Source organism: Megachile rotundata, chromosome 7 (assembly GCF_050947335.1).
Source record: "Megachile rotundata isolate GNS110a chromosome 7, iyMegRotu1, whole genome shotgun sequence".
Classification (NCBI taxonomy): Eukaryota; Metazoa; Arthropoda; class Insecta; order Hymenoptera; family Megachilidae; genus Megachile; species Megachile rotundata.
The window spans coordinates 7,792,777-7,811,404 of NC_134989.1; the positions used below are offsets into that span (position 1 = coordinate 7,792,777).

General features: G+C 32.1%; 1 protein-coding gene across 4 annotated transcripts in view; it reads right to left on the reverse strand.

Annotated features, from left to right (window-relative positions):
• Positions 1-1,125: 1,125 nt before the first annotated feature.
• The window catches only part of LOC100880205 (1-phosphatidylinositol 4,5-bisphosphate phosphodiesterase epsilon-1), a 192,173-nt gene continuing 174,670 nt past the window's right edge, over positions 1,126-18,628 (reverse strand). For all 4 annotated transcript variants that reach the window (XM_076533177.1, XM_076533178.1, XM_012292966.2 and 1 more), the window contains exons 17-20: positions 16,996-17,299; positions 15,512-15,866; positions 15,120-15,443; positions 1,126-14,999 (exon numbers count right to left, since the gene is read on the reverse strand). In XM_076533177.1, coding sequence (XP_076389292.1) covers positions 13,496-14,999; positions 15,120-15,443; positions 15,512-15,866; positions 16,996-17,299 — 2,487 coding nt within the window. In that variant the 3' untranslated portion in view covers positions 1,126-13,495. The remainder of the gene's footprint in view (positions 15,000-15,119; positions 15,444-15,511; positions 15,867-16,995; positions 17,300-18,628) is intronic.

Here is an 18,628-nt window from a genome sequence, read left to right on the forward strand (position 1 = left end):
TTTCAGTTTTTGAAGCTTTAGAATTTTGGCACTTTGAAAACTTGCCTTTTTTAATTTTTGAAGCTTTAGAATTATGACACTTTGAAAACTTGACATTTTTAGTTTTTGAAACTTAGCAACTGTGCAGTTTTTGAAATTTCACATTTTTCAGCTTTGAAACTTTGAAATATTGAAACTTTGCAAATTTGGAATTTTTTCATTTTGAAACTTAAAATTTAGAATTTTAGAAACTTGAAATTTTAAAAATTTTGAGGCTTTGAAACTCTGCGATTTTTGGGAACTTGGTGCTCTGAGATTCTGCAATTTTGGGAACTGGATATTTCTTAATTTTAGTACTCTAAGATTCTATAATTTTGGGAACTTCAAACTTTTTAATTTCGAGACCTTACAAATTTTAGAATTTTGGAAACTCAAAGCTCTTAACTTTCAAAGCTTTAAAACTCTGGATATTAAGAAACTTGAAATTAAAAAATGTCTATTGAGAAGGGAGATTCAAATTGCGCGCGCATATGCTACTGTCAGGGCCTCTTTCGGCCAACGCGTTCGCTGACACCATCTTCTTTCGTTATCCTCCATGTGTGAGGTATGTTACGAATTACACGTGCAATTCACCTAAATATTAACATTATATAGAATAATGTATAATATAATATTTAATATTTTTGTTATATTATATAATATAATATGAATATTTTTGTTATATCTATATATAGTACTTTCAAGACTTCTGTATCATTTATTTCTCGCCCACATACCTAACAACAATTTCGATACTTTGAAACTCTAGAATTTCAGAAAAATAAATTTAGAAATTTTCAAATTTAGAAACCTTAAAAAAGCTTTTAAAAATATAGCATCGTACATAATTTATTTAACAGCTATTTCGATATCTGCGATTTATATTAATAAATTTGCATTGAATTAATAAACTTGAATTTTTAGCTCATTTGTAATGTTTTTTATTTTTGTTGCTATTTAAATAGATTCAAATAATTTATAGTCAATAATGCTTGCATCATTCTACTTAATTTACATTATTTTCACTTAAAATAATTTATATTACTGCGAACAATAACAAAAATAGTAATAATATTTGCAGGAGAGGTGAACATAAAACAACCATCATTTATAAAAATGTTTTTCATATTTATTTACATGTAGACTTTTTCCTTCAACAATGCCAATGATACATTAACATAGTATCGTAGTGATAAGTTTTAAGAGGACCATAGCCTTTCTTTATAGTGTATTACGCTTTCCTGTTTTATTCGTATTACGAGTACCTTAAAACAAGAATGAATACTATCCGAGAGTTTACATAATAACGCCAAAGAGAACTCTATGTATTTAATTATCCGCTACTCATACAATGTCTTTCATCTGTTTTTCTCTTCTTAATTTAATTAAGTACAACGAAACTCACACTACACATTGGCTCGTATTAGTAAAAGAATTCTTTATTTTTAAATATTTCATTCTTCTCTACCTTCGTACTTTTCGATATTCGCGCAATATACCGGACAAAATGCCGCGGTAAACGTTATAATAACTACTTATAATAGTGTTCGGCTCATTTTGGCGACTTTTCTTTTGAGTAATGTACGGTTACGAAGAAGTATCTCTATCGTTTTAGCGTTTATATTATTATTACAGTTATTTCATTTTCAGTTGCTTTTATCTGTATGTACGTCGAGCTCCGTTTTAAATTATCTGCAGATTTTGGAAAAATATTCATGAAATTAATGACTAGAGACGTAACCAAAATTGTAAGGACGATCAAAAATATTTGTTTGCTAAAAATAATAGGGAACTTTAAATATTTTAATAAGAATTCAATTTTTGTTAAAAATATTAGTTTCTTAAAATAACCTTAAATAATTTTTAAGATTAAATAAATAATCTATAATTTGAGGGGTGAAATAATCTTATTAACTTGTGTACCCCATCTGGTTACGTTACTGACAGAAATAAAAAATCACAACAAATTTAAAAAAGATAAATAATCGCAGAAAAATTGAAACAACGATTTAACAAAAATTTGAAAACAAAAATAAGTAAAGTTTCTGAAAAATCAGATATTAAAGGGATTTTTAAAAGAAAGCCACTAAAAGTTCAGTATAAATTTTAACTTAACATGCACATGAACAAAATTGACTTGAAAATACATTAAAATTATGGCACGAGAATGGTTAACTTTACTTACAATTTATTTATGTATTTTCATTAAAGGTCGACGTGTTCTCGTTAGACTGTTTTATATCTTTTTTCCAATGCATTTATTTCCTAATGCAGTGTCAACGCTTATGTACTGTTACAATAAATATTAAGTGGTGACGTAACCAGAAGTTATAGTTTTTTTTATAAAAAAAAAAGCGTTTCTTCTTCAACAAATTGTAATGGAAAATTTTAATTATGAAACAGTATTTAATTTTCAGAAATTGAAGTCGTGTTATGTTGGAGAATAATTGCAATTTTAAAACATTAAACATAGTAAAGTGTGTAAAATAAATTTTATGTGTTCATTTATTTCAACGTTTTTATTTTGGCACGTTTACAGTGTGTATTAAAAAATATACAAAAAAGCGTATTTAAGTAAAAATTGTATTTAACATTTTAATATATAATTTTCTGATGAGAAAAATAAAATAAGATAAAGCAATATATATTTTTATTTTCACTTAAAGTTATTATAAAGATTTATTAATGAATACGTTATAAACTTTATTAGGAAACTAATAAATCATTGGTAATAAGTCATTATTTTACACAGTAGAAAGGATTCTATTATACAAAAATTAGTATGTGTAATAAAGTAAATATATATAGAGAAGAGTATGGAATCAATGAGATAAAAAGGATCAGATACATTTTTGTTTAAAATATTATACTATAGAATGTGTTTTGTAGACGTATGATAAACATAGAGTCGGTACTGTGTTGTTATATAGCCGTCTGCAATATAGCAATATTTAACTATTCCTGTTATTAAATTTGGAGATCTGAAAATTTCTAAACTTTGCAATTTTTGGTCTTGGAAATTTGAGGATTTGGGAATTTGAGGATTTGGAAATTTGAGAATATGGAAATTGGACGATTTGGGAATTTGAGGATTTGAGAATTTGAGGATTTGGGAATTTGAGGATTTGGGATTTTGAGGATATGGGAATTGGAGGATTTGAGAATTGAAGAATTTGGGAATTTGGGAATTTGAGGATTTGGGAATTTGAAAATATGGAAATTTGGGAACTTGAGAATTTGGGAATTTGAGGATTTGGGAATTTGAGGATTTGGGAATTTGAGGATTTGGGAATTTGAGGATTTGGGAATTTGAGGATTTGGGAATTTGAGGATTTGGGAATTTGAGAATTTGGGGATTTGGGAATTTGAGGATTTGGGAATTTAAGCATTTGGGGATTTGAGGATTTGGGAATTGGAAGATTTAAGAATTGGAGGATTTGGGAATTTGAGGATTTGGGAATTTGAGGATTTAGGAATTTGAGGATTTGGGAATTTGAGGATTTGGGAATTTGAGGATTTGGGAATTTGAGAATTTGGGAATTTGAGAATATGGAAATTTGAGGATTTGGGAATTTGGGAATTTGGAAATTTGGGAATTTAGGAATTTGGGAATTTGAGAATTTGGGAAATTGGAAATTTGGAAATTTGAATAAATCATAAGCTATAACTACATCCTCCCGTTATAAACATGTAAACATTTCATAAATTCCAATTTTATACCACCAATTTCACAATATTAATTATTACTATACTTTTATTGAAGGGTATTATCTTCAACCATCCCCTATCAGATCCGACTCTCAATAGAACTACATTCTTCTTGCATAAATAAAAAATTTAACAAATAAACCTAAACAGAAAAGAATAATTTTTAAAAGTCACTTGTCCCAGCTGGTTACGTCACCATTATTCGGCGAAGACTTAATAAATCGATCAACTATTAAATGACTCGTACTCTCGATCGATATCAGCAATCGCAACTTTAATTTTGTTAATTACTTACACTGCATCAAAAAGCTGCCTCATGAGAATGCAATGGAATCACATTAACTTTCGCATACATACATGTGTACGTATGTATGTATATATTTGCATGCGAGCGTGTACGTATGTACAAGGTTAATTAATACATATACGTTGATATATGTATATATAGCATAAAATTCACACTTATGAAAAAGACATCTCGTATATGTATCATAATTTAGTTAGATAGATCAACCGCCGAGACCGGGCCAGCCTGGTCAAACGGCAGAAACGTTTTCTTAAACTGCTTTCTTCTATCAACTTCATTTATTACTGTATTCTTTTTATTTATTTATTTTCTTTGAGTCTGAAACGCGCCCCGTACAAAAGTGCAGTACATCATTCATAGCTGTTGAAGGTTATGTTCGACTTGATTCGATAACAATTTTTCTAAGTTTCTATTTTTCTATTCGTCATTGAAATAAGCGATGAAAATGGATCACTATGATTTGGCTTATCGTTGCCATACTTTATCAGTTCGGCAAGGTTCATCTTAATAAACCATGAATTATCTTACATGTCGCGTTTTGGAAGTGACTGAATTAGTGAAACTTCTACCCACAATAAAATTGGATACGTCTTATAACTGTTTAACTTTCATGTACTACGTATCTACATACGTACACTTTCTTTGTATGTATCTTCATACACTTTCTTTTTCTATGTACGTTGTTTTTCATGTATCACATATGTATATACATACGTTCTTCATGTATCATATATGTGTACATAGATACACGTTGATTTTCATGCGTCACGAATGTATGATACACATATGTGTATGCATATGTTGTTCTTAATGTATCACGTATGTATATACATACGTTCTTCGTGTATCATATATGTGTACATAGATATACGTTGATTTTCATGTGTCACGTATATATGATATACATATGTGTATGCATATGTTGTTCTTAATGTATCACGTATGTATATACGTACGTTCTTCATGTATCACATATGTGTATATAGGTATACGTTGTTCTTCATGTATCACATATGTGTACATAGACATACGTTGATTTTCATGTGTCACATATGTGTACATAGGTATATGTAGTTTTTCATGTGTCACATATGTATATACATATGTACGTTCATCATCATGTATCACATGTGTATATACATACGTTGTTCCTCATGCATCACATATGTATGATACACGTATAGTATGTATACATTGTTCTTCATGTATCACATATGAGTACATATGTGTATATACGTATTTTTCACATATACGTACATCTTGCAGCAAATCGAAAGAACCTCACGCGTTAATTAACCTTGAAAAATAAACAAAACACGATGTACATGTATCGTTTGTTATCGAATCATTCGACACATCTAGACGCATGCATGCATCAGTATGCTGTATATATGTACATATCCATACACAGATACATTCTCACATACAGACATACGTATACGCATCGATGCGTATAGTTTATCCATTTGTGTATCGTTTACATGTTAATGCGTACAGATTTAATGTAACAGCTACCGAAGAATCACGGATATGTACAATAGGGATATGCCCGATCGATACAAGGTATACGCTTCTTTCGTACCCAAACAATACACTTTATTTTCTTTTGCGTATTCGATTAGATTGAAAAGGATTATCGAGTTCGATCCATTTTTTAATGATACGAGTCGTTGTAGAAATTAGGGTAGTTTTAAATGGATGAACTTCTTGTTCTTTTCTTTGTCTTGGAACAATTTTTGATATGTTATTTTGAGATTTCATGGATTTTGTGAACTTTGTGGATTTTGTAGGCAGTTCGTTATTAATATTAATATTTTTATGAAACTCTCGTATTTTTAAATTTATAAATTTTTAAGCTCTCATATATCAAGGTTTATAAATTTTCAAACTTTCATATTTCAAGGTTTATAAATTTCCAAACTCTCATATTCCAGAAGTTATAAATTTCCAAACTCTCATATTCCAGAAGTTATAAATTTCCAAACTTTCATATTCCTCGACTTCTAAACTTTCGAACTCTCATTTTCCCCAACTTTCAAACTTTCAAATTCTTATATTTCCAAATTTCTAAATTTTCCAACTCTCATATTCTCAAATCTCTAAATTACCAAATTCTTAAGTCTCAAATATTAAATTCCTCAAATTTCCAAATCCAAAAATATATTATCCATGTAATTGTCAATATGTTATCAATGCAATATATTTCAACTTTTGACTAATTTATTTCTATCCATCAAATATTGCAACTTTCGATTTCATAAACATCGTGATGCTCCCTATGGCAAATTATTTATACTATTTAAACTTGTCCAAGTATCTAAAATTATCTAAACTAAAATTTTAACTAAGTTACAGTATACCATCAAGTAAATAAAAGAAAATATTTTAAAATAAATAAAAGAACATGATCATTTAAAAATAGTCATTTTTCTTGAACACATAAATACTTTCTTACATAGATAAAAAATTTTCAATTTTTACATGTGAAATTATTAATGAAAATTATATTTGATCTGTCCTTTGACAACTACAGTCTTTGCAATTACATATAAATAAAAATTTCTATTTTCTTGTTACTTCATTAATTGCAAGTTTTTTATTAATAACAGACTCTTTTACCATTTTTGACAAAACAAAAAATTTAATAAAATTAAATAAACAGTTTAGTAAAGAGTACAAAGAGTATTGTATCTAAAGATTTCTGTAAGTATGTAAATTTCAGAACTCGATCAAGTCCTTCCGAATCTGATCGAATACATATCGAGCTGCTCGATCTCGTTTCTCTTCGTCCCTTTCCAACTTCCATCCCACCTTTATCGACGAAAAGAAACTTAATACTGCATCGTTTGCGTTCAAATGGCCCTTGAGAGCTCGCTCGAAAATATGCTTAATGAGTATGGTCCCAAAAGTTTTAAGAAGTAGTTCTTTCATTCTAGCGAAATACAACGTAGCTTTCGTCTTATAAATATCTTCAACAAATGTTCCGGAATCAGCCGAAGGGATTTCCAAGCATTGACGTCGGTGAAGCAAACATTCGAAAAATCATCGGTGATCAGCGAAAAGAAAATTGAAAAATATAATTCTCGAATTTAAAGGTCGATGTAACGATTCCAATATTCTGTCATTCTCGCGACGCGAATGCTTTTGGAAAAAATTTCAACGTTGTTGTTCTGATTCGAGAATTGTTTATATCCTTTCCTACGATTCGAAAGACGTCTGTTATAGTCGATGATATTCTCGATGCGGGGGTTTTCTCCAAGACTCAAGGAGCATCGAAATTAACTATAACAATTAATTATCATTATTAGTAGCCCTTGTTTTCCTCGTATGTACATAACGTTCCATGCTGTACACTACTGTAAATACTGTTTTGGTATATAAATGCGGTTTCCTCGATACATTCAAGTCTTAGTTTTTTGTGAAATGATTTATTCTTAAATGTAACGCAAAATTCAGGTATGAAAGTTGATGCTAAATTGACATATTGTATTATATAAATACTGTACACGTTCACAAGTATGTGCAAATACGTTTATATTTATTATAAGCAAATACATGCTTAATACTTATTAACGTGTACAGGTTTACATAACTGAATTTCTTCCTGTAGTTTCATTACGTATATTCGATACTATTTATACAAGATCTGGTGATTTCATTTTGAAGATTGTGCGAAAATAAATGTCAGTCAAAGAATATTTGGTTTATTTTTCAGAGGGAAAATTAGATTCTTGTTAGAACGAATAAAAATATAATACATTTATTATCATCTAATACAAGTATAAATGATATACTTTGAATATAAAAAGTAACACTATAAAAATTAAAGTAGGAAAGACAATATAGTGAAGCTGTATGATCGGAAGCTTTTATAAGTATTAAAGTCTAGTGCGTATGATATAAAATTTGCGATAGTTGATTTATGTACACACAATTAAATAGTTGTATCTTTTATTTTCTTTAGAGGTAAGGGAAATGAAATCTTTCTTTTAACCACATTGGTTGCAAACGTAATTAGATTGATTTGATGTGAATTATTTCGTAAACTGAGATGGTTTTCTTTTAATAATAATAAATAAATTTGGTTGAAAATCATAAATCTATTTATAAATATACTTCTTACACATAATGATACATTTGATATTTTACACTAATAGCAAAGTATATTTAAAAAGTTTATTATGAAGTCGGTTAAGTCGTCAACATAACCTAAAATTTTTTCGTACAATTCTAGTACGTGTTATGATTAACTCAACCAACAGTATTTTCAAGTTATTTAAGAATTTGTTACAAATTTGTAAAAAATATAGTACTTAGACCTTACAATAATTATTAAAATAAATTAATAGTATTAAAATAAATCTTGTTATATGTAAAAAATTGATGCAATATTATGTGACATTATATATTTATGAAACTTATTTATGTTATAACTGTTGTAACAAACAAAATTGTTATGATATTAAATACAACAAACCCAAAGAATTCAATCGTTTTGAGGTTTTCAATCATCATTACATTTTGCAACAAATTACGTGGACAAGTCGTTTTTTAAAAATGTTATTAACTGTTTTAAGTCACGTCTTCATATAAAATTAAGAAAGATATTTGTGGTTGATTTGTTTTCAGTCACCAATTCTTGATTTTAACTTTTGAGCAAATCTTGTTTGTACCCACTTGGTCAACTTCATTTTCATTTCCAGTTGAATTTGTTTATACCATAGCTTGTCCTAGGATATGTATGTATTTGAAGAAATGGGGAAAACGATGATGGAGAAAGTGGTATTCAAAAATATACTATGGAGCTCAAGAACGTCACGAATTCGTTTTTTAGAATCTATTTTTATAGATTTATTGAAATTGTGGTTAAAAATTGATGTTTTTAAAATAGTTGGGTTTAATAATACAATTGGGGATGATACTGCGATCTTAGATATGTAATTGTTGCAATTGTATTTTATTTTGAAATATAGTGTTAGATACGTTGGATAAATTTTTGGTAAAAACTTTACAAATTTTTGATATATTTGATCCAAATACAATTGTATTTGATTTAAAACAAGAGCAAGTAAAACAGTGAGCTGTAAAAGTATTTATATCCTTTTAATTAATAGCTGGGATTATTTATGATGACATAAATGACCAAAGTAGTTTTTGGATATTTTATACAAGATTACTGTTTGTTATCAAATAGTGTTAAATTGTCTTGATGAGCATGAATAGTTAATTTCATAATCTGGAAATTTGTAACTTTTAGAAGTTACATTTGAATTTTTTAACTTTTTCATTTGAAAATTTCCATATTCTTATATTTCTAAATTAGAAAAGATGTATGTAGAGTTAACGAATGAAAGGATACAAATATTTGCATGGCTTACAGCACATTGAAGAGCAAAGTAGAATTTCCTGAAAAATATGGTGATACAGGGGAAAAAATTTGTATAATACATTCACTATGTACTAAAGATCGTGAATATTTATCGAGTAAAATTAAATAAATTTTTAAATTTATAAACCTTCAAATTTTTTCATTTAGAAACTTTGTAATATTTTTGTAAGAATCTAAACTAAACAGAAAATTTCCCAGTTCCAAAATCTTAAAATTCCCAGATTTCTAAATTTCTAAATTTCTACATTTCTAAATATTTGAATTTCTAAAGTTCTAAATTTCTAAATATCTGATTTCTAAATATTTGAATTTCTAAAATTCTAAATTTCTAAATATATGATTTTCTAAATTTCTACATTTCTAGATTTCTGAATTACTACATTTCCAAATTACTATATTTTTAAATTTCTACATTTCTAAGTTTCAAAATTTCTAAATTCCTAAACTTCCAAATTCCTAAATTTATGAATTCCTAAATTTTCAAATTCCTAAATTTCCAGATTTCTAAATGTGCACATTCCTAAATTCCCAAACTTCTAATTTTCTAAATTCCTAAATTGCTATGTTCTTAAATTCCTAAATTCTCAAATTCCTACATTCTCGAATTCTCAAATTCCTAAATTCCTAAATTTTCAAATTCCCAAATTTGCAAATTCTTAAACTGTTGAATTCTTATATTCTCAAATTCTCGAATTTTCAAATTTCCATATTTTCATATTCTCAAATTTTTAAATCCTTATATTCTCAAATTCTCAATGTTTCACTTTCTCAATTCTCTAAATCCTACACTTCCTCAACTCCCAAGTGTCCTTTAAATCCTGAACTCTCCAAACTCCCAAATCTTCAGATCCCCAAATTCCTATATTTCTAAATTCCCAACCTTAAAAGTCTTCAAACCCATCCAAAACAACCTTAAAAATCTTCTGATTCCAAAAACCTAATAACTCAAAACCTAAATCTCCAACTATTTGCATCCAGAAATGTACTGCTAAATTCCCATAAATATTCACGATCTATACTTTTCTCATTCCCCCAATACTCCCCAGAAGATCCATATTCACTATTCAATGCACAAATCCAAAACTCAACATCTTTTTTACAACCGAAATGCATTCTAAATTTCTAAATGTTTAATTCAGAAATCCAGGTGGAAGACAAAGGGTAACTCATTCGTGACGTCGTTGACCTACGCCAGATTTCCTCAAATCTCTCTCTGATCATTCGTACCATTTGTACACAGAATTACTTTGTGAAAATTAGGCTTAAGGCTCCGATAAAAGAATCGAAACCGATTAAATAGTGCACTGTCCTCAACCGATCGGAACGTGTTTAAAAAGCGAAGAAACGATCGACACTCCTTGGTCTCGTATTTATAATCTACAAGTATACTCGTTCAACAGTCCAAAGGGATAAATTGGATAGCGACTGTAAAAGTAACATTGACCTACTATTTTCCTTTTCCCATTATCAACAATATATAATAAATATGATAGCAAGACTTCACGCGTTAAATATCTCTTGTCGGAGAAGGTCTGATACAACAACGGAGAAGATAATATGTACAAACATTGCCCGCGCTCGTAACAAACGAATAATAAATAAATCTCTGTATAGTATACAGTGGACTAGAATTCACGTTCAGTTTACGCGGTTATTACGGAAATAGTGTTGTCTTTTTTATCATTCTTATTAAAGATCCTCGGCAACAAGTAACAGACTAACTTTAACTCAGAACTTTGTCCTATAACCTCGTTAAAATACTGCTTCGATTATGGACGAGTTCGATACACTCTGGTAAGTTGGCAATCGGAGAGCCGCTTACTGTATATCTTTAAGCATTTTATCGATGATAGAGCTTGACTAGACGTGTTCGTTCGATCTTTCACGATTTGGGAAGCTTTATATTCGGGTTTCTAACGGGATTTGTGCTGAAATCATTGATCGAAGAAATGGAAGCCGTCAGAGAAATTTTTCTTTTCGATTTCTTGCATTTCTTTTACCATTTTACCATTAATTTTACCAATAATTTTACCATTTTTTTAAGTACATCTTTTTCTTTCAAGAACAGATAACCCACGAGTTGGCGCGTGAGGTCCAAAGTAAAAGAAGCTCCACACACGGCGGCCATCTTTGTGACCAATGGCTCCTCCAAACATAACCTCAAACGCCAACTCGTAACGTCGCCTTTCTCCAGTAAATGCATATAATTCTCCATTTTGCGATTACTACTTTCTGCGAGGAAAAATCATGCAGTATAAATAATATTAAATAATATGGCATACGAAAATAAAAGACATACGAAATGTTAGCACGTCACCGTTATTGTCAACTTTAGGTACAATTAAAAATGAATTTTGTAAGTTTCGATTTGAAATTTTTTTATTGAATAAATTGGTGTAATATTTATGACTGCATGATTGGCAGAAATTTCAGTAGAATAAACGGGAAATTTTCACAGACGAGTCAGGTACTTAAAGTCCAAGCATTAATCACTCGAAGGACAAGTAAGTGTTTATAAAAAGGAATCAGGTCCCGCTGTAAGTTACATTTATACGAGAAATTGATATTTGGCTTCGTCTTCGAACTAAAATGAATCGACTATTCTGAACATATTGAAGCCCTTGTATGATTTTGTATACGGTTTAATAAAATGCGTTAAATATATATAAATATGTATACATATATTAAAATATATCGTTTAGATTGAAAAGTATGTATATGTGTATAAAAAAATATAGAAAATAAGCTTGTGTCAATGTATAACGAAAAGAATTTAATCGAACTGAAGTTTGCGATTAAAAGACTAGTTTTTGCGTTCTTTGAAAAGTGTGACCCTCGAATTTTGGTGAAATTGTTTAGAAAGTGATATAAGGGTATTTATGCGTATTCTTAAGTTTGTTAAAGGGTTAATATTTTGAGAGATTAAATTTAAATATTTGTAGAATTTTTATTTGAGAATTTAATTTGGTGTTTGGAAATTTTGGGCTATGGGGATTTTGAAATTTGAAAATTGGGAAGTTTAGAAATTTGAGGATTTGGAATTGGGGAGTTTGAGATCTCAAGATTTGGGAATTTGGGGATTTTTAATTTTTGGGGAATTAAAATTTGAAAATTTTGGAATTTGGGGATTTATAATTTTGGGGAGTCGAAATTTCGAAATTTTGGAATTGGAAGATTCATAATTTTGGGGAGTCGAAATTTTGGGATTTGGAGATTTGAGAATTTGGAAGAGTAGGAATTTTTATAATTTGACAGATTGAACTATCAAGAATTTGGGAATTCGAGAATTCAAAAATTTGGAAATTTGAAAATTTAGAAATTCAATCAAGAGATTTAGAAATATAGAAATTTTAGAATTTTGGAATTTGGGCATTCAGGAATTCAGAAATTTGCCAATATGACTATTTAAGAGTCTGCTAAGCCTCCACGAAAAAGCTATGACTGATGGCATTAATATCTTCAATTAAATGAGACACCTTGTAAATTCGAGGGTCACCTTGCAACCAGATTAAAAAACTCCAAGTTTCTAAAGGAACTGATTTTCTCCGATCGCATATAAAATCTTCATTTGTACATTAAATGACTGGAAAACGACCCAGAGATCACACTACAGTAAAGATGCCTTTTAAAATGAAATTATCTGAAGATGCAAACAATTGTACACATAACAGCGTATATGATTTGATCCAAATTTGATCGCACGAAATAACGATGTAATTTGAAATGGTATTAACAGGATTGTTTGAACGTAACTTTCTCGAAGCTGAAACGCGTGTTCCACGATTTTACGTCCAATCAAACTCCGTCTCAACCGATCTATTCGCTAACATCGGTTTGCTTTCGAACGACAAGTTAAAAGATGATGCGTATTTAAGCAGTGTCGAGTTAGGCGTTTTTTTGTATACTTATGCCAAAACATTTCAGGGTCGACCATCGGTGTAACATCTCAGCGACATCTTCGTTTCCCCGAGCTTTCGCAACGTGATTTTGCCTGTATCTCGATTGCATGTCATTTATGACTGATTTCTCCGAGTGGCGAAGATCGATGATATCGACGTCGCCCGGGACTGCCACTATGACTTCCACATCCTCAACTTCCGCAGAGACACCTTCTTCAAGTGGATGGCTGCGTTCAGAATGTCGGACTCGCGCGTGTCCTCTCCATCGGAGTGGACTTCTCTTCTGCGACCAGACATCAGCAGACGATGTCTGAGTCCTCTGGACGTGGGATCAGAAAGCGCTTCCGAAACAGGTACCTTCTCCTTGCTGGACCCCGGCAAGGAAACCGATCTCCCCACGGAGAATCCTTTGCTGAGCCTATCCAAAGTAGCCGGCAACAAATGTCGTCTCGGTATCGCCTGCTCTCTTTCCCTCAGAATGAATCTTCCGAGTGTTTTCCAGAAAGCTTGGGTGCTGTAAACGTTCTCGTCGTCGCGTAACACTCTCAGCTGACGATTGCCGCTACCAACCGCTCCTGTGCCTCCCCATTCGAGTTCCTCGACCAAAGCGAACTTCATGGGATCCTCCATTCGCCTAGCCTTCACCAGAGCCTGGGCCAGGACGTCCTGAGCGGAACTGCTGACGGGTACACGTAGTATCGCGTACGGTATGTCCGGTGAAACGTTGTAGATGCAAACCAGGAAGGTGTCAGCCTCGTCCCAAATGTGTGTGGACGTGTCTCTCTCGGAATCGAGTTTGGAGTGACCGGCTGTGCTCCTGATGGAAGCTAACCAGGCTCTGCTACTGGGATCGTCGCCCACTCTCTTCAGCAAGAAACGTCCTTGACCTTTCCACAACGCTTGCGCCTGCAGAGGATGTTCTGTCGGATCCAAAACACGCTGGGTCGGTAACTCTTCTCTGTCTCGTTTTTCCCAGCCGCGCGAGACTTCTTCGACGAGGATGTACTCGTCTACGCGGTCTGGAGAGATTCCTGCCTTCTGAAGAGCTTGTAACATCACCTCCTGCGTTGTGCTCTCCTGGGTCACCTTTAAGATGGTGTACGGCTCGTCGGGTATCACGTGATAAACCATCAGGAAGAACATTCTTCTTTTCAAGGTTACACCGCCTAGGCCGGAGTCCACGGTGGTCAGTTTCTCCGGCTCCTTTCCAGATGATGGACGTTTGGATGACTCCTTGTGGTCGCGGCAGCAGGTGTTGTAATCGAGGCTCTCCTCTTCTAGGCGAGAGTAGATGAAGAGCGCCGAGAGTGCTAGCGGTTTATTCTTGCACGAACGCAAACGCACGTGTCTGTAGCCGGGTCTTAGACACTTTAACGGTATCACTCTTTGAGCGATCAGGTGGTGGGAGCTCGCTTCAACGATCCCGAAGCGGAGGAAGGCGAGATCCTTGAACATCACTTGGAAACAGAACTTCTCGTTCCAGATCGGATTCAACGCGTTGTTTGGCATCACTTTCGTCTTGTGCTTGGCACAATCGATCGGAATGCCGACTAGTTCGATCTCGACGTAGGTGCTGGCGACGAAATTTGTCGGGGAAACGTACTGGCCGGAAATAATTGAGAGTGCCAAGTGCGCCGAGTGCAGTCCATCAAACTCCTTGTCCCAAGGGTTGAAACGTCTGGAAATATCAGTTCAAAATACATGTTTACAAACAGAAGTAGAATACTAAATAAAGTACAGTGTGATTCAAATAGTTTATAGCTACATTAAAGCAGGAGTTTATTCAGAAATTTCGTACCTGTACATCATATGTCCTTTGTCCCACATGACCGAAGGTTTCCTAACATATCCACATTGTCCATTCTGCTCGAACATAGCAGCGTTCAAGTTCAACCCAGCATCGTCGGTTTGGTAATTCAGCGCAACCATTTGAATCCCAAAGGCCCAAAATATTACAGGATTGAAGTTCGTCGAGTCTATGCGCATTCCAGCTGGATATGTTCGAATCAGCTGAGTCTCAGCGTGAGCGACAACTCCCAGAGGTTGTTTCCTACAGATTTTCTTGGCTGTACTTTCATTCAACGAAGAGCACTGGAAGCAAGCTGGAACTCCACGAGTGGATCTGAAAGATGTTCATTTATAAGATAATGTTGCGTTTGTTAAATGACTTCGTTTTACTGCAAATTGTACCTGAAGAGGTTCTCAATATTGCTGCCGCCACTCGCAAGCGACGCTGACGTTGACAGAGATTGCGGTGATCCTGAAGGTGCACCGATGCTGGTAGCTCCAATTCCGGCGATGCTGTGCCTCTGAACAGGTCCGCTATGCGGTTGATGTCTTGCTTTTCCGGTTGTCACCGTTCCTGGCGTCGTGTTTAATCCACGGAACTTAATGGCTTGCAAGTAGATCACCAAGTCTGAGAGTTCCTTCGCAATTTGGCTACTTTGCTTCTGTGATTTATCGTCGACTGCTGAATCCGACTTTAATCGGCCATGCGGCACCTGCGTTCCACCCAAGTACCTTTCGTAACTGGAAATCGAGTTATCTGAAAGGTAAAAGCTTCGTATCAGATTCGTCGTTAATTTAGTAATTAGTGTCTCGGTTCAATGACCAAACTTCGCTGCGATACAGAAGGATTATCCTAACTTTGGCATTTGTACATTGCAATGTTAATCAATTTGGTTGTGGTTCTTTGTCAAGGTATAAGGAATTCTTCTAGGTGGTTTTTTAAAAATTTATGTAATGAGTTTTAGACAAACAGGACACTTAAATATTTAAGTGACACTTAACTATTTTTACATTAGTACTTTTACGTTAACTGACATCTAACTTTGTATTAGTATTTTAATCGTTAAAAATCCTTCAGAAGCCCTTCCTATTTCATTCAAAATAAGCTTGAGAATTAATGAAGCCAAATATTTCAGAGGGTTTTAAACTTTTATCAGAAGTCTCAATATTTTCGAAATAGAAGGAATACGAGAGGTAATGAGACCGAGTCTTCAAATATTTAGCCACTAACAGGTATTACCGAAAGAATCAATAGAGGCAATTGAAGTTTTTATCAGATGTTAAGTATTTACAGCGAATACACACACAAATTTGTGAAAAGTCGGTCGCATCGGATAGTGTATGTGTATACGGATTAATTAAAGTGCAGCAAAATTGCTTTCTACTGTTTGCAAAGGACATAATTGAAGTTTGCGATCAATAAATGAAGAGATAAGAAGCAATTAGAACGGATGAAATAACAGGATCGCGTATTTGGGTTAAGCTGTAGCTTAAAAAAGATTAAGAACAACAGTTTTAACTTTCTTAGGACAACTGTAAACTTGGATAGTGCATTTTTCTGGACGTGTTGTTTCTTTATTAAGTGAGAAATCAGCGCATTATAAGTAGAAGGATTAACTTTTATAAAAGCTACAGTTAAAGCGTGAAAAAGCGTTTTAATTTTTTAAACTTCTAACATAATTGATGTCCCAAATATAATTTTGAAATGTTTGGTATTAAAGATTTTTATAAAAGATTCAATCATCTTTTTAATGCAATTCTCTTGAAATTTTCAAAATAGCTGAAATATTTTTGTATGTCAATTTCTGTCAGACATTTTAAAAACGGTTTCTTTGATACGATCGTAAGATATGTTCAAAGAGATTTTTGTGATAAAAAATAGTTACCGTCGATGTTGTCGTCTTCGTCGTCATCTTCTTCATCGTCTTCGTCCTCGCTGAAATATTCAACAACGGATGCGCTGTTTACGTCAGTGCGCATTTGTTTCATAGATGATGCACGATCCGACATCAGCATTTTTCCACGATGACTCAGGGGAGCATGTGCCAAAGGACCAGCAGGATCCACTACCAGTTTCTTATTTTTTATCAATATTCTATAGCGCAACTGCGATGGAGATGGAAGTTGAGGATCGTCGCTGAAGTCGCTCTCGAAAAGAAATTTCGTTACGAGCTTTTCTCCGAAAACGGACTGAAACAATAGCAGTAACATTTTTTTCTTTCGTACTTATTTCTTCATTTTTTTAAACCCTTGCACTATGATTTATTTGTCAGGTCAGTCAACGCAGTTATAATACTAAAACAGATAGAGAAAGTTGAAATATTATGTCAATATCGTATTAATAGTTGTCTATGTAAATAATTGAATTTGAACTCTAAATTGAAGTGTATTAAAAATTCGTAAGTAAAATTTATTACAATTGAAGTATGAGTGCGTCACGTTGAAGTACGAGTGCGTCACGTTAAAGTACGTCAAAATAGTGCAAGGGGTTAATAAACTTATGTCAGCTTAATGCTAATATAATTAAAGTTTTTCAATCTTAATTTTTCTGTAAATACTTATTTCAATATTTACTTGAAATTTTAAATAAATTTAATTGTATAGAAATTTATATGATTTAATTTTCCTTATTTTTATTTTACTGAAAGGGATTGCAAAACACATCTACATAAATGAGTTTTAAATTTGAAAAGACGCAAAAGATTATTTGCAGTAAAATTCATTTTAAAATTTGAAACACATCCTTCTATTTATTATTACAATGATATCAGCAAATAATACATTCACGTACTTAAACAAAATAAATATTTATAAGTTTGCATGAATAGCTGGTTAGGAAATTGTTAAACCATGTTTTGCACATTTGGATCGTTACATATTTGCATAGTTGGAATAGTCGAACTTAGTTACCGAGGTAATCAAAATTATAAACATATATGTATAGTTAATTAATGAAACATCACGCAGATCTGTAAACATCGCTTGTTCTGGTTCGTGACTACAATTAATGAGCATCTATTTTATAATCACATAAATTGCGAGTGTAAACGTATACATGTGAGTAATTAACCGACATTTTTGGTGGATCTGTGCAATTAATTCGTGGTTTCGGGTGTGTACGTGTAAAACGAAGTTGGGAACGAGTAATGAATTCAAGATTTACTGTAAAGTAGGAAGATGTATACCAGTTTATGTTAAATTATTTTTAATACTTTGCGTTTCATGTTAAACACATCTGTCCACACGAACTTTTACATTACAGATTCATTTTAAAGGATACAATTTTATCTTATAAATTATAAATAATTTTTTCAAATAGAAAGAAGAAATGTTCATTGAGAGTTTTCAACAATTTCTCCTTTCTCAAACAACCTTGCAAATGTGCAATTTTATACAATTTTATTGAAATCAATTTATTAGTAAGATTTGACTATTATATTATATTTGTTTATGATCATATATTTTAATTATTATTTATACGTTTGTCATATTATTTTTATTTATCCGTTATTTTATATT